A 12,490-nucleotide genomic window follows, 5' to 3' on the forward strand; every position below is an offset into this window, starting at 1 on the left:
CTCCATCTGTGACGTCGCAAACGCAGTCGCTCATCTTTCCTGGTGGATGAGCCTATTCCATCGCATGTATGCAGGGAGGTACTGCCTTTCTGGCTAGAATCACCCTCCATGTGTCTGTGCGGTCCCTCAGGAGGCCTCCGGACGCGCCACATTCCGCTGTGCGGCTCTTGGCCAGCAGGAAGGCCCTTCCCTGTGCTCCAGGCCCCCGCTTCCTTTCTTCACCAGCTCACCCAGGAAGGGCGGGGCGGATCCCAACAGAGTGGCCAAGAGAGTGGGAAAGGCCATATCCAGGCAGGCTCCGGACCTCAGGGAGGGCACAGGCAAGGGACGAGCAGGCAGAGGCCTCCGCCCCACCCCGCTCCCCGCCCCCTGGGTGGGAGTCCCTGCGGGCAGCCCGTTTGCGGAGCAGAAAGAAAGGCCATTTCATCAGACGGGACCTTTCATGGCCGCCCCGAATAGGACCGGCCCTGTTTTTGTCCCACATCGCGCTCTGCTTTTTGTGATGTTATTGAGGTGGAAACGCCTGGACATCAAAGGGCAGACACCCATCAAAGGCATCTCTGTGTCCTTTATTCCGTCTCAGAGGGGACGCGGCCACCTTCTTCCCAGCCCCGTCTGAAGGTGACCTTGGACTCAGAGGACTTCTGAGCCCGAGTGTGGGCATCACTGATGGAGACTGCGGGAGATTGAAGACGGCTGGGCGTGGCTCACCCCGGAGGTTTACAGAGCTGCAGGCTGCGGGTCTGAGGCGACAGGGCTAAGGGGAGGGAGAGGTGCCGCCCCCCCCCCCCCCCCCGCCCCGTATTCCTTCCCTGGAGGCCAGAGTTCGGTGTCTGGTTATTTATATTCGGAAAATGTTGATTGCATCTGGACACCGCGGGGCAGGCAGAGAAATAGAGTAACCAGGGTTCGCGCTCTTCCCTCTCCCCGGGCCCCCGCCCCAATCTCCAAGGAGGGAGTTTGCAGACACCCCGTATTTCCCTCACTGTTAGGACGCGTGGGTGCCTGGCCCCATCCTCAGCACTGTCCTGGCATGAAGGCCTTTCCCGCGCACAGGGAGCCTGTGACCGCCGTGGGCTCCGCTTCACAGACGAGGACATGGAGGCACGGAAGTGAGCAACTTCCTCACGGTCACGGTCACGGTGCGGGTGGGTGAACTTTGGAAAAGAAAGGAGGTCCACACAGCGGCCAGTGGTACCCCCGTCCCCGGCAGAAACTGGGTCAGCTCCCCCCAATCACACACGCTTACCTTCTGCAGAAAAAGAACATATATATATATATATATTCATTCACACGGAGGCTAGAGAGAGCCTCACGTCAGGGCAGGGCAGGTTTTGCCTCCACACGAGTTACAAAATATTTGCATTTGTTGAAAATTCATTTTTCTTTTCCTCACTGGGGCTTGGTGTCAGAATCATCCACCTGCTTATTTTTCAAGGTGTAATGAATCCGCTGTCCCTGGGACTTTCAGGGTTGGAGGGGAGGGTCCGAGTGAGCTATGGAGACAGTTCACTGGGCTGTCCCTCCCCACGGCCCCCAACCCTGCAGGGAAGCAGCACAAAATGCTCCTCCCTCCTCCCGCCTTCCCCTCCCTCTCCCCACCTCCCTGGGCTCTGTCCTGGGGACACTGCTTGCAATGGCAGCAGAGAACAAAGGCAGAGGCTGCAAAGCGTCCTCCGCTGGCTGGGATGCCCGTTCACTTCCTGCTCCGCACGTGCACCCGCTGCGGGCGGCCCGCTGTGTCTTGTTGAAGGTGCTCCTTCGAGGGAAAGGAAGGGAGCAGAGCGAGGCCCAGCCAGAGAGACGTCTCCTGTCCTCTGACAACGGGGCTGCCTGGGCGCCGCTCCCCTGCACCCCGGGCGGAACGGAGTGGAAGCGCTGGAGATGCGGTGCTGGCTGCCTTCCCTGGCGCCGTCCACGCCCGTCGTTTTGTAAAGTCCAGTGCCCCTCCCTCGTGTGTGCAGCGATGGTGTGACAGCTGCCCGTGGTCGCCTCCGCCCTCGGTGGTCCGATTTCCGAGGGTGTCTCACACTCGGAACATCAGTGGCCTGCCCTTCACTGAGCCTGAAGCCCCGAGGTTATTGCCCAAATGCTTTGTGCGTCATTGGGATTCACTGCGACGCTGCTGCCCTTACAGTTTTTCACCAAAACGCATCTCCATGCTCATTAGAGACGGGGAGACGGCGTGCAGCAGCGGGGCACCCGGCCCTGCGCCCAGCCTTCGGGGGCAGAATGGAGAACACCTCTCCCAGCATGGAGCTCAGTGAATGAGCCAGTCAGAGAAAGACAAGTACCACACGATCTCACGCATGTGGAATCTAACGCACAGCACGCTGATGAACAAAACAGACCCAGAGACGGAAGCATCGAACAGACTGCGGAACCTCAGAGGGGAGGTGGGGGCGGGGGGCAGAGGTCGCCCAAAGGACTTGTGTGCATAGATGCCTCACCCATGACACAGACAATAGGGGGCGAAGGCCTGGGGCAGGGGCGGGGCAGGCTAGAAGGGGTCAATGGGGGAAAATGGGGGACATATGAACTACTTTCAACAATAAACATTAAGAAATAAAATAAATAAAAAGACTACGTCCCCCCACGGCTTCCCCGTGGATGTGAGTGGTGAGAGGAGAAACGCCCCGGAGCGGCAGAGGGCGGCCCCTCCTGGTCTCAGGCGCCTGGCCTTGCTCTGCATCCCACGGCAGCGGGTTCCCGGGATGAGAGGCGCACAGAGCATCCTCTCTCCCGAGGCGCCAAGGGCTCTACGGCGCAGAGGAGACGCAGCGGGCCGAGCCCTGTGGTTGTGTGAGGCCCTCTGCATGCACGGCGCGCTAGACGACACTTGGAGGAGTTCCTTCTAGGCAAACCTTGGCTTTTTACCATGCTGCCTTCTGTGGCATCTTTATGCTGAGATCACCGCTGTCGCTGTCTGACCCGCTCGCCCCTTTCCGCCCTCCCTCCCATCTCAGCGGCCTGGGGGGCGGGGGTGGGGGGAGTGCTCACAGATGTGCGCCAAAAAGGAGCTGCGCCTGGCTGTGTGGCTCAGGGGCTGAGCATTGACCTACATACCAGGAGGTCAGGGTTCAATTACAGGTCAGGGCACACAAGCCTGTGTTGTGGACTCGATCCCCAGTAGGGGGTGTGCAGGAGGCAGCTGATCCATGATTCTCTCTCATCATTGATGTTTCTGTCTCTCTCCCTTCCTCTCTGAAATCAATAAAAATACATGTTTAAAAAAATTAATTGAATAAAATAAAAAGGAGCTGCATTCCGCATCCCTGGGTTTTCCCAAGCCCAGCGACCCTCTCCGCGTGCCACTTCTGCTGACCGTCCCCCTGGCACCAGGCTTTGCCGGGGACCTGACCGCGTGGGCCGAGGCCTGTGTCCTTGAGTGAGGGCACCACCACCCGAGGTCTCTGTTTTTCTCAGCTGAAAATCATGGCCACTCCTCAGGCCACACTGAACAAATGACCGTGATAAAGGAAGGGGGCACTTTATCATCCAGGCTTTGGAAATGGCCTATGCAACATGATTGATATATGTTTTTGTTTATTTCAGAGAGGAAGGAAAGGGAGAGAGAAAGAGAAAACATCAATGATGAGAGAGAATTATTGATCATCTGCCTCCTGCTCACCCCCTATTGGGGATGGAGCCCACAACCCAGGCACGTGCCCTGACCAGGAATTGAACCTCCTGGTCATAGGCTGACACTCAATCACTGAGCCACACCAGCCAAGCCATATGCAAAGTCTTTGTGGACCTTCAAGATAGAAGCAGCTTAGCACTACCTCCCTCCCTGTTTCTTCCAGGAATGTCCCTCTTTAACTCTTTTTTTCTCATTAATACTGGTGCCCTAGCCTAAACATGTTACCGTTAGGATATCGGCTTTCGACACCTGGTAGCTCGCCTGGCGGAAATCTCCCCTTTCACCTGTGAAACTCAGGGCTTATGCGTGCCAGGCTGTGGGTTTCCTTGGCTGAGGACGGAAACTCACTTCTCTCGATGCTCCCGTGAACCTCCGGGCCCTGAGCGTGGTTAATCAGGAGCAAATGAAACTTTAGGTGGACGGAGGCGTTACTTATAGCCAGCGCGGAGCATCCTTATCACCAGTTCCTGCTACAGAGCACACAGGCAACATCGCCTCTTTGTCGGGTAAATGGGGCAGGGACACGGTGGCTGGGCCACAGCCTCTCAGCTGCGTCCGGGTAATCGCTATCATGTGCTGCTCGTGTTTGGAATTGCTTGTAACCGACTGTTTATTTCTGGGTGAAATGCAGATCGGGGCCCTCCAATGAATGGAGGTGATTGATATCATACACACACACAGCTTGGGAATGGGAACGACAATGGAGATAGTCCTCGCTTAGAGAAAAATCCCCCAACGCACTTCCATGACAGTGATCTGGGGGGTAGCCCTTGTTATGTAACTAAATGTGCCAGAAACTCCCAGAATCCTTCACGGTTGACTTGCGCTAACCTTGATCCAGGATCTAAATTTGTTTTGAAAACATCTGTGCGATGGTTGAAAATCTGACATGTCATGTTCTGGATTTTTAAATACCTGGCTTTAAATCATAAATGTTAAAACAAAAACAAAAGAAGAAGAGGAGGAGGAGGAGGGGGAGGAGGGGGGGGAGGAAGGGGAAGAAGAAAAGAAAAAGAAAGAAAGTGCCTGTTTGTGCACTTTCCTTCCTCGCTCTTATTTTGTTTTTTGGCTGCTCCATGGCCTGAGGAGAGAGGATGGTGGTGGTGATATAATTCCTGACATCTTTGAATGTAGGTTCACGTGCATGTGGGTTTATGGGAAAATACTCAGGGCCCCTTTCAGTTCTTTTTGGGGTTGTTTGTTTGTTTAATATCTTTTTATTGATTTCAGAGAGAGAGGGAGAGAAATAAAACCATCAATAATGAGAGAGACTCATAGATTGGCTGCCTCCTGCACGCCCCCTACTGGGGATCAAGCATGCAACCCAGGCATGTGCCCTGACCAGGAATCGAACCATGAGCATTCGTAGGTCCAGGCTCCTCCACTGAGCCCCGCCAGCCTGGCCCCTTGCCTGTTGTGAACTGTATGGAGCCTTGTCACTTTTGAGAGGAGACCGTCGGGTGTAGGGAGACGGGAGTCTGCATGGGTCACGGGTGAGCCAGTGACCCCAGGCATCGAGTGTCAGCTCGGGGTTTCCCTGCGTCCACATCTGGTTCTCACGAGGTCCTCGGCTGTGCCGGGGCCTCTGATGAAGCAGGATGCTCTGTGGCCACCTTGCCTCCTTATTTTGTCTCCTGTCCGGATCTCAGCGTGTGGATGGGGTAAAGCCTGGACAGAAACTGCCTCCCTCTGCGTCACTTCATCCTGTCCGGCCGCCTCCTCCTCCTCTCCCCACTCACCTGCGTGAGCCCCGTCTCATCCGACCTCCCATCCCCAAAAGCCTGCTTTCGAGGTACCAGAGTTGCAGGTGCAATTCACGGCCTTCACCATCAACACATTTAAGAGGCAAATGGGTTGTCAGCTCCGGGGAGATACTCAATGTCACTTTACATCATAGCCACCAACCCTTCTACCTGAAAATTCATCAGGCAGTGTCTGAGCCCGCTGATGGAGCACATTAAAAAGTGGAAAATTGCCCTCAAATAGAACCAATCCTTGTTGACCATCTTCTATGTATAAGCCGCCATACTTGGTAGCACATGACACAGAACAATGGGTAAGAGGCGGCCATGCTCCCGGGGAGCTTACAGTCCAAAGAAGAAAAAAATAGTTAAAAATGTACTTGGTAGAAAAAAATGTGTGTCCACGGGGGCATATAATGTAGGAGTCATGTGATTAAAGGAAGAAAGGGAAGGTCTAGAAAAGCCTTATAGAAAAAAAAAGAACTTGAACTAGATTTTGAAGAGTGGCCTCGCTTTCATGGGCGAAAGTGGTGAGATGAGTTTGGGGCCGTCTCCCACACTCCGCCCCGCGTGGCCAACGGCGGATTGTTCTGGTCTCGGCTGCCGTCCATGACAAGTACATCCCGCGCAGCCAGCTTCTCTCACTGAGAGAAAGCAATTAGAAATGCGTACATCGTGCCCAGCTGGTGTGGCTCAGTGATTGAACGTCAGCCTATGAACCAGGAGGTCACGGTTCGATTCCCGGTCTTGGCACATGCCCGGGTTGCAGGCTCGATCCCCAGTGGGTGCCGTGCAGGAGGCAGCCGATCAATGAGTCTCTCTCATCATTGATGTTTCTATCTCTCCTTCTCCCTCTCCCCTCCTCTCTGAAATCAATAAAAATATATTTTAAAAATGTATAAAAAAAAGAAAAGAAACGCACACATCGCTCCATCGTCACATGCGACTGGCCCAGCGGCAGACCCGGTGGGTGTTGCTGACTGTGGTGGGCCCAGCGGCAGACCCGGTGGGTGTTGCTGACTGTGCCGGGCCCAGCGGCAGACCCGGTGGGTGTTGTTGACTGTGCCGGGCCCAGCGGCAGACCCGGTGGGTGTTGCTGACTGTGGTGGGCCCAGCGGCAGACCCGGTGGGTGTTGCTGACTGTGGTGGGCCCAGCGGCAGACCCGGTGGGTGTTGCTGACTGTGCCGGGCCCAGCGGCAGACCCGGTGGGTGTTGCTGACTGTGCCGGGCCCAGCGGCAGACCAGGTGGGTGTTGCTGACTGTGCCGGGCCCAGCGGCAGACCCGGTGGGTGTTGCTGACTGTGCCGGGCCCAGCGGCAGACCCGGTGGGTGTTGCTGACTGTGGTGGGCCCAGCGGCAGACCCGGTGGGTGTTGCTGACTGTGCCGGGCCCAGCGGCAGACCCGGTGGGTGTTGCTGACTGTGCCGGGCCCAGCGGCAGACCAGGTGGGTGTTGCTGACTGTGGTGGGCCCAGCGGCAGACCCGGTGGGTGTTGCTGACTGTGGTGGGCCCAGCGGCAGACCAGGTGGGTGTTGCTGACTGTGGTGGGCCCAGCGGCAGACCCGGTGGGTGTTGCTGACTGTGGTGGGCCCAGCGGCAGACCCGGTGGGTGTTGCTGACTGTGCCAGGCCCCGCGGCAGACCCGGTGGGTGTTGCTGACTGTGCCGGGCCCCGTGGCGCCAACAGCGGGGACACCGCATCCCCGGGGTGGGTCCAGCACAGGCAGGAGAGAAACGAACCCCCCGCACAGCCGATTGTGAGAACGGCTGGTACGTGGGTTATGAGAACAGGGCCGTGTCCTGCTGCTGAGGGGGTGAGATGCCGCCATGGTGCTTCTGTGCCTGGAAGCTGTTCCTAAGAGCACGTTCTCCCCGGGAAACGGCGGCGTCTGCACCCCCGTGGGGCCTCCAGGACAGACCGCGCCGCGCTGGTCCTCAGGGGCCACGTTGTCCAAGGCGGAAACCGAGCCTGTCCCGCACGACCGCTGCGTCTGTCCGTCTGTCCCCTTGTCTCACTGGGTGGTGGTTCCTGCTGGTTCTGGGCCTGTCGGCGATGGGCCTCATCCTCCGACCCTTTCTCTTCTCGTTCCAGGCGACCCCACGCTGCGCGGCCCGGTGTTCGTGCAGGAGCCCGGCCCCGTCACGTTCCCTGTGGGCTCCGAGGAGAAGAAGGTGAAGCTCACCTGTCTGGTGAGAGGGAACCCGAGGCCTCGCATCAGGTGTGTCCGCGCGGGCGCTCTCCGGGGCCAAGGTGGACCGACGCCACGGGTACCGAGTGCACACGGGGCCCCCAGGCCGGCCCCCGGGCTGTCCTGGACGCCAGGGAGAGGCTGTGATCCGAGAAGTCCAGGCCCCTTCCCGCTCCAGGCAGAGCCGGGAGTCCCTGTCCTGGCTGGCCCTCTCCCTGGAAGCCCTCCCACTTCTTAACAATGTCTTTTCCTTTTCTTCTTTTCATTTCAGAGAGGAAGTGGGAGAGGGAGAGAGATGGAAACATCAATGATGGGAGAGAACCATCGATCAGTTGCCTCCCACTGGGGATGGAGCCCGCAACCCGGGCGTGTGCCCTGACCGAGAGCCGCACCTGACCTCCTGGTGCATAGGTCGACACTCAGCCACTGAGCCATGCCGGCCGGGCTGTAATGTCTTTTTTAAAAAACAACAACAACTTACTAGAATGCATCCATACACTGGCAGGGAAGTCAGAAATACTCAGAGGTCGTAGAGGAAGTGGGTTTGGAACCCGGAGCAGGAAGCCGGACACTAAAACGCTTACACCCCAAGGAACCATGTGAGCTGGATCTTGGACCGGGCAGCCCCGCAGTGGTCGGGGGTCACAGGACAGAGCCTCAGCTCAGCCACGAGGAGGGGTTCACATGAAGATGCCTCCGGGAATACACCAGTCCCAACAGGAGGTGTAACCAGAGCTAAGCTGGCTTCCCTCCTGCTAGGGGCTGCCATGCACAAGTAACGGCCTGATTCTGATAGTCGCTGTGGTGCCGAGTGGCTTTCATAGGAGAGGAGACAGCTGAAAGGAGGACTTATCTGAAGAAATCATCCAAAAGCACCGGAAAGGGGGGAAGAGAAGCAAAACATGAGAGCAAGAGGGAGAGAGGGCATGAGAGAGAGGAGAGACTGATTAAGAGAAAACGTTCACACATATCTAATCAGAGTTCTGCAAGGCAAGGCAAGGGGGAATGGGGAAGAGGCAGTATTAAAGAGAAGGCTAAGAATTCTCCCAAGTTAACTGAAAATCCCAAGCCATAGATTGAGGAAGCCAGTGAAGTGAATCGCAAGCGGGACAGATGAAAATCAAGCCTCGTTTAGAATGGTCGTCGTGGATCAGCACCCAGCCGAGGACCCGACCGTAAAGGCAGCCAAGGCTGTAACACAGACAACCTTCAGAGAGACAGGCAAGCCAGCAGTGACCTGTCAGTGTCAACCGAGAAGCAAGATGGAAAACGGCCTTCCACACAGAGATGAATTAACTGTCAAATTTCTTTATAGCAGAAATACTTTTGTTAAAGGAGGACAAAATAAATAAGCTTTAAAGCGGACACTGAAGTTTGCCTCCAGCAGACCCTCTCTAAATAGAATTCTAAAAAATGCACTTTAAGCAGAATAAAAATGATCCCAGCTACAAGGAAAAGGGATAAGAAAACCAAGTGGTCCAGGTTAATATTTCTACATAAACATTAATTGCACTAAATGAGAAGAGTAGTAAAACAACACTGTCTTGCAAAGACAAAAAAAAAAAGTAGGAAGTCATGACAACAGTAGAAATAAATTGGAAAGATATCTACTGCACGATGGGTTATCATATGGTTAAAAATGGAGCAAAGTTGGACCCCTACCTCACAGCGTATACCAGTGGTTCTCAACCGTTGCTGCACATTAGAATCACCTGGGAATCTTTTTAAAATCCTGATTTCTGGGCCTATGAAATCAGGATTTTAAAAAGATTCCCAGGTGATTCTAATGTGCAGACAAGGTTGAGAACCACTGACATAGACACAGATCAATTCCAGGTGATTCGAAGACCCACATGAAAAATTCAGAGCACATTTAATAGGAAATAGACAAACACACCTCTGACTCTGGAGGGAAGAAGAGATTTCTCGAATATGATGGAAAATATTTGCCTTCATTAATGTGAAGAACTTCTGTTTGACAGAATTTAACAACGTGAGTAAAGTTACAAGCTCCCAATGGGGAGAAGATATATTTAATACTACCTGGCAAAGGATTAATATCCAGAGTTTAAAGTATTCCCACAAATCTAAAGTAAAAAACGAGTAACAATAGAACATTTCCGAAAGACACTTGAGTAGGTACTTCTAAGACAAGGAATGCCCAGTATCCCGTCAATGTATAAAAAGATGGCCAAGGCATTAGTGAGCGGAAATAGACAAAGTAAAACTACAACCACACACTGTCCCCAGCCTATTGGCCTGGCAGACGTTTCGAAGACTACATTTATTCCAGTATAGATAACATAAGTAATAGAAATACATGTAACCCGGGGCGTTCATACCGGACGCCCTGACCCTGTGGCAGCGACGAACGAGTTAGAGCTGCTGCACGCGGGCTCGCCGGGACACGGTTGTGAGTAAACGGCCGTCGCAGAAGAACGCAGACGGTGATTCTGTATTTGCAAAGTTCAGAGCGGCTCAGATGGAGCAGACACTGGTGCGCCTGACAAGTTGTCACAAAAACAAAATTAAATTGTAACTTCCCCCCCCCCCCCCCGAGAGGGGAGGGATTAGAATCAACAAGGAACAGCAGACTTTGAAAGTAAGGCGATTCCTTCCCCCCAACACAGGTCTTTATGGGCTTGTGATTCTTGCTTGCAGATGTCCTGTGAATATTCTTGTGCCTCTGTTTCAATTGAATGAGGAAAACCTGAGGCTAAAAGTCAACCTGTCATCGCGTGTAAAAACCCACAGGATGTGTCACACGCGCCCCAGATGAGGCGAGGAGGAGATTGGCATCATCACGGACGTGGGACCTGAACTGAGATGGGCGTTTTCAGGCGGGCAGAGAGCAAAGGGCACCCACCCACATTCCAGGATGGGGCAGCGAGCACAGTGGGAATTATTTCATTTCGTTGCCCATCGCTTCATCTATCACACAGATTGCCATTCATCAAACTACCCTGTGTTTTCAAACTGCGAATCCGGGGCACGTGGAGTCGGCTCAGACATTGCGGGGTAGCTCGGCAGTGCACTGGGCTGTCCGTCAGGGTTCTGAGGAGCGTGTCCCCCAGGTGTTGGAGCCGCCACCTTGAGCAGCTGCGATGCCCTGGGGCCACGCGAGGCTTGACATGGTCGGGCAGGGTGCTGAGGGGCACTGCCTGGAGGCGCAATGATGACAGCTGTGCTGTGAGGGGAAAGGGTGCCAGGGTCCAGGCCACCCAGAGGAAAAGGTCATGAAGTGGAGATGACGGCGGGAGCGTGTGTGTCACCGAGAAGGAGGTATCGCCCCGAAGCTGGAGGGCGAATGGTCCTTACCTCCTGGGTAAGGAAAGGAAGTGCGTTCCAGAAAGGAAAGGAAAGCCCAACACCTCCCTGATGGACAGTACCCTCGGGGTGAGCATATAAATTACCCTCCAACCAGGACGCTTTGCGGGGGGCAGGCCACACTGTGGATGATCGTAGGACAGCAGGTGTGAGCCCAGCAGTGTTCTGGGCGCACAGACTGTGGATTGTCCCTGTGACAGGCTGACTTGGCGGCTAAATCAAACACGTGGAAACGCTTCATGTTGTTGAAAATAAATGCAAGAGGCCAGGCTCCACATCCGTCCGTGCACAGCCAAGTGTGAGTTCACTATGACCAATGGACACACATTGTGCAGCAGAATTTGACAAGTTGCTGTTGTTGCTACTTTGTTTCTCCCCCAACTGTGACCTTCGATTAACGTGACTTGTGTAACGCTGTGTTCCAAGAAAGAGGGGCTAGTTGGTTATTTGAAGTTGGCTGGGGAGCAGGAGCCTGTGATGCTTGTAAAGACTGCAGAGGCATCAGGGAAGAAAACTTTTCATCGAAGGCTCTCCCCGCCGTTGGAACCTTGCTTTCCTCCGCACCTTTTGTCACATAAAAGCGGATTGGTCCCTGGAGTGACAAGCCCCTCCTTCTGGTTGCAGGACAGAGCAAGGAAGCATGGACCAATGAGGTGGTTTCAAACACCTTTCCAGCTGCACATGGTGGGTGCTCAGGCTGGCACTGGGGTGAAGAAGCAGTAGGAGAAATTTGGGGCGAGCCTCGGACACCCCCTGACCTCGCGTCCTTCCGCTCACTCCCTGGGCTTAGGCTGCCCGTTCCATGTTCCCTGCCTCTTGTGTTTGAAGAGATTGACCCAGACCCAGAAAACTGTGAGAAGTGTGGACTTGTCCTTTGCAGGAATGTCCCCCAAGGACCTGGGGGTGTTCCTTCTGGCGGGCACACAGCTCCCCTCTCTGGACAGAAGCCGGGCTCACAGGCGTGGTTGGCGTGCTTTTGCTGCGAGGTTTGTCTTCATCTCGGTGTGCGGACCACAGATTCCAAGTGAGAGAGGCTGCCCCCGCTGCCTGCTGAGCTGAAGCACTGAACAAAGGAAGAGGGTTTTGCTGCAAATCCTACCCCTCCCCCCCCAGAGCTTCCCAGCTAGGCCCGCTCTGTGCACCTTCCAGCGTCCCCGCGCAGGCCTGGGCTCCCGCCAGCCTTGGTCTCCCCGGAGTTGCGTCTTCATCCCCTGGGGTTCAGAAATCAGCTCCGAGATTCCCTGAGGTGTCCTGGCCCTTGGGAGTTTCCTTTGTTCCTGACAGGCACCATCTGTACATCACCAGCCCTTGAGAGTCCTCAAACAATGAAAACAAATTGCGAATTCGCAAGGGTGGAGGGAGGGAAGGAATCCAGTGCAGTCCCCATCCGAGTCAGCGCAGTGAGAACCCCGGGTGCAATGCTTTCCCCTGGCAGCTCCCCGCATCTCACAGCAAGAGTCCCCGTCCCTCTGCCCTTTGTGCCTAAATGCAGCCGGCAGAGGAGGTTAGGGACTCCCTGCCGGGCACCTGGTTGAGGTGACAGCTGGGGACCCACTGAGGGGGGCACTCCCTGTCCCCAAAGCCACTCG

The 12,490-nt window shown here is 55.2% G+C and overlaps 1 protein-coding gene across 1 annotated transcript in view; it reads left to right on the top strand.

Annotated features, from left to right (window-relative positions):
- Positions 1-12,490, top strand: part of CNTN4 (contactin 4) — a 402,127-nt gene that overhangs the window by 262,413 nt on the left and 127,224 nt on the right. The window contains exon 4 of the mRNA XM_081106270.1: positions 7,478-7,604. Coding sequence (XP_080962396.1) covers positions 7,478-7,604 — 127 coding nt within the window. The remainder of the gene's footprint in view (positions 1-7,477; positions 7,605-12,490) is intronic.

This window comes from Myotis nattereri (assembly GCF_964212035.1).
Source record: "Myotis nattereri genome assembly, chromosome: 14".
Classification (NCBI taxonomy): Eukaryota; Metazoa; Chordata; class Mammalia; order Chiroptera; family Vespertilionidae; genus Myotis; species Myotis nattereri.